Source organism: Cydia fagiglandana, chromosome 15 (genome assembly GCF_963556715.1).
Source record: "Cydia fagiglandana chromosome 15, ilCydFagi1.1, whole genome shotgun sequence".
In the NCBI taxonomy this organism is placed as follows: Eukaryota; Metazoa; Arthropoda; class Insecta; order Lepidoptera; family Tortricidae; genus Cydia; species Cydia fagiglandana.
This window is the reverse complement of record NC_085946.1, coordinates 4,703,083-4,705,654: the sequence shown is the minus strand read 5'-3', so window position 1 is coordinate 4,705,654 and position 2,572 is coordinate 4,703,083. Positions and strand designations below refer to the sequence as shown.

General features: G+C 40.9%; 1 protein-coding gene across 1 annotated transcript; it reads right to left on the bottom strand.

Moving 5' to 3' along the window:
- Nucleotides 1–459: 459 nt before the first annotated feature.
- LOC134671070 (uncharacterized) lies at nt 460–1,956 on the bottom strand. The gene is made up of 2 exons (XM_063528853.1): nt 1,483–1,956; nt 460–955 (listed from the first exon to the last, which is right to left on the bottom strand). The coding sequence occupies exons 1-2, from the start codon at nt 1,915–1,917 to the stop codon at nt 512–514; spliced, it is 879 nt and encodes a 292-aa protein (XP_063384923.1). The 5' UTR covers nt 1,918–1,956; the 3' UTR covers nt 460–511.
- Nucleotides 1,957–2,572: the final 616 nt, after the last annotated feature.

Sequence of the window (2,572 nt, the reverse complement as noted above, 5' to 3'; positions counted from 1 at the left end):
GACGCCATGAACGAACGTCATCTCTAGTGACGTAATTATGCTTACATTTCTACGGTTTCCCTTTGCACAAGTCCCGTCAAACCAGACACTTGTTTCCCGCATAAATTACCTATTGTTGTGTCCTCAATGTCCTCATAAGCTATGTTTAGGTAAGTGACCCACCGGCGAGTTGTTTACTTCGCATAATCCTTGTTACATAAAGGTCGTAAGTCAACATAATATTGTGTAGAGATACGACGTTTGGTCAATATTGTCTGATTACAATTAGTCAGGCGTGTCACTAACGTGACGCACTATATTTAACCGAGTTACAGAGTTACGTGGCAGGGTTGTTAGTTTGCTACGAATAGAAAAGTATAGTTCCTACATATTAATGATGGGAAATTAAACACAATGCGATGGTTTATTTATTTATTAATATTATTGTAGACATAGTTAGCTAATGACGTATTTACGTCAATATTTACTAGTTACGCCCAAAGTCAACATTAAGTCTTTTATTACGATAATTTTAATTCAGTCCAGGGAAGTGCTCGACCTTAACTAAAGAGTCATCATATAAATTAGTACTTGGTGGGTCCACGTGTGGTGGTCCAGTATCCTCGTTTTGAACATCATGATACGTAGCTTCAGGGAGTTCTGATGACGTCGATGGTGCAGGTGTCAGCCTTGACGAAAAATAAACGTTTTTATTGCATTGTTTATCGCAAATATCCGTTTCTTCGGTTAAACGATTCAATAGACCTTTTCGTAAAACGGATTGTATCAAGCTTTCGGCGTACAGTGCCTGTATGCTATTCATTTTTTCTAACTTTTTGGCAACTGATATACCAACGCCTTCGAACTCTGTAATTTCTTTCCTTTTCAATGCCTCTGTACACACTTTCATTAACTTTATTTGAGTATCGGTGACAGATGCATGCCTCTTTAATGCTTTTCGTGGTTGAATAGGTTCCTGAAACAAACACAATTTGATTATTTCTTACCTTGACACTTTTATCCCAACTCTAATACTTTTACGTAAAGGGGGGGAGGGGGGACAACTACGACGACACTAGTGTGCGTAAAATATCATACTCAAAGGTGTTATACTACATTCATTTAATGCTGGCTACAATTTGTCTTCCCCCATACATTAGAACATAACTTGACCGAATGAAATGGGAGAAACGCGATCATGCCAATTCAAAATGTCAATCAACCCATACAATGTATTTATCAGGCCCCTATTTCACCACAGTGACAGGTGTGACAATTTGTCGACATCACTGTTACTGACGTCACAGGCCTCCATAGGCTACGGTAACCGCTTACCATCGGACGGGCGGTGTGCTTGTTTGCCACCAACATTATAATTAAAAAAAAACTCCATTATATCGCCAATAAACAAGTTCATATTTGGCGAAGCTAATGACAACTTTATTGGTAACCGTGCCCGTGGTGATATAGGGCCAGGTGTAAAATATGAGTTTTATAACTTACATTGCTTTCCTCTGCAAACTGGTACTCGTGAATGGGCGACGAGGAGTTGTCAGCAGGAGATGGCGGTGATGCAATTCTCGGAGGCGGGTCAGTTTCCTCCTCTTTGCTATCATCCTCTTGGCCTTTAGTAAAATAAAGTAGGTCATAGTACCAAAGATTCGTTTTATATACTATGCTGCCTCCACTATTCCGCGCTTCTGTAACTTTTTTAAGCTCTTTCCGGAACGATCCTCTCAAGTTTTGAATCTTCTTCGTGACAAATTCCCGATTCGCCGATAAAAATCCTATTTTCTTGCAATAATCCACCAATTCATCATACGCCATGTTTCTGATAGTGCGATTGCCATATTCTTTGCATTTAACTTTCCATAGGCATGGATGTTGCCGGAATAAGCGGATGAATTCCGTAACGGCTTCTGTGCTCCAAACGGCCATGTTTTTAGTGGAGTGCGACGCGCGTGTCTAACTGACGGGTCGGCGTCGCAGACTGGACTGCCGATGCCGGCGCCAGCCAGCCGCGCCCCACGCCGCGTTTGTCTAGACGACGCTTCAGTGTGCGAGCGGAACAACGCTATATGTATACGTGCATAGTGCTATCTCGCTTACATTACCGGAGAATGCGTGCGGAGACGCGTTGTCTGTGTGATAACCACGTACAGGACAAAGGCACACACGGATAAGACGAAACATTTGGGGGACCTTATCACATTGTAATAATTTGTTCTATTCTTAAACTTTATTACTTATAAAGTTTAAGAATAGAACGTTTGTACCTACGGTTCGCAACAAGGGCAAGAACTCAAGAACAAGAAAGTTTGGGAGTTTTTCCCATTGACGTATATCTCAGGACGGGCCTTACAGGCACTAAAAATGGTACTAGTTCAGCGGTGTCACTCACGAATTCGAGCCAATAGTGCAGTCTATCTATTAAATACTATAGTTACTTAGGTATAATAAATATAATAATACCTCCGTGAATATTTTTAGATTTTCTATCAAGCATGTTATTTCAGCAACTTTGCGGTACTGTTTACAATACAGTTATTTGTGACGTTTTCTATGAAAAGGGACCTTATTGTCGATGGCGCTT

Coding starts and splice junctions, on each gene's coding strand:
- LOC134671070 (XM_063528853.1), bottom strand. CDS start 1,917: ATGGCCGTTTGGAGCACAGAAGCCGTTACGGAATTCATCCGCTTATTC. Junction 956..1,482: donor AGTTTGCAGAGGAAAGCAAT/GTAAGTTATAAA, acceptor TGTTTGTTTCAG/GAACCTATTCAACCACGAAA.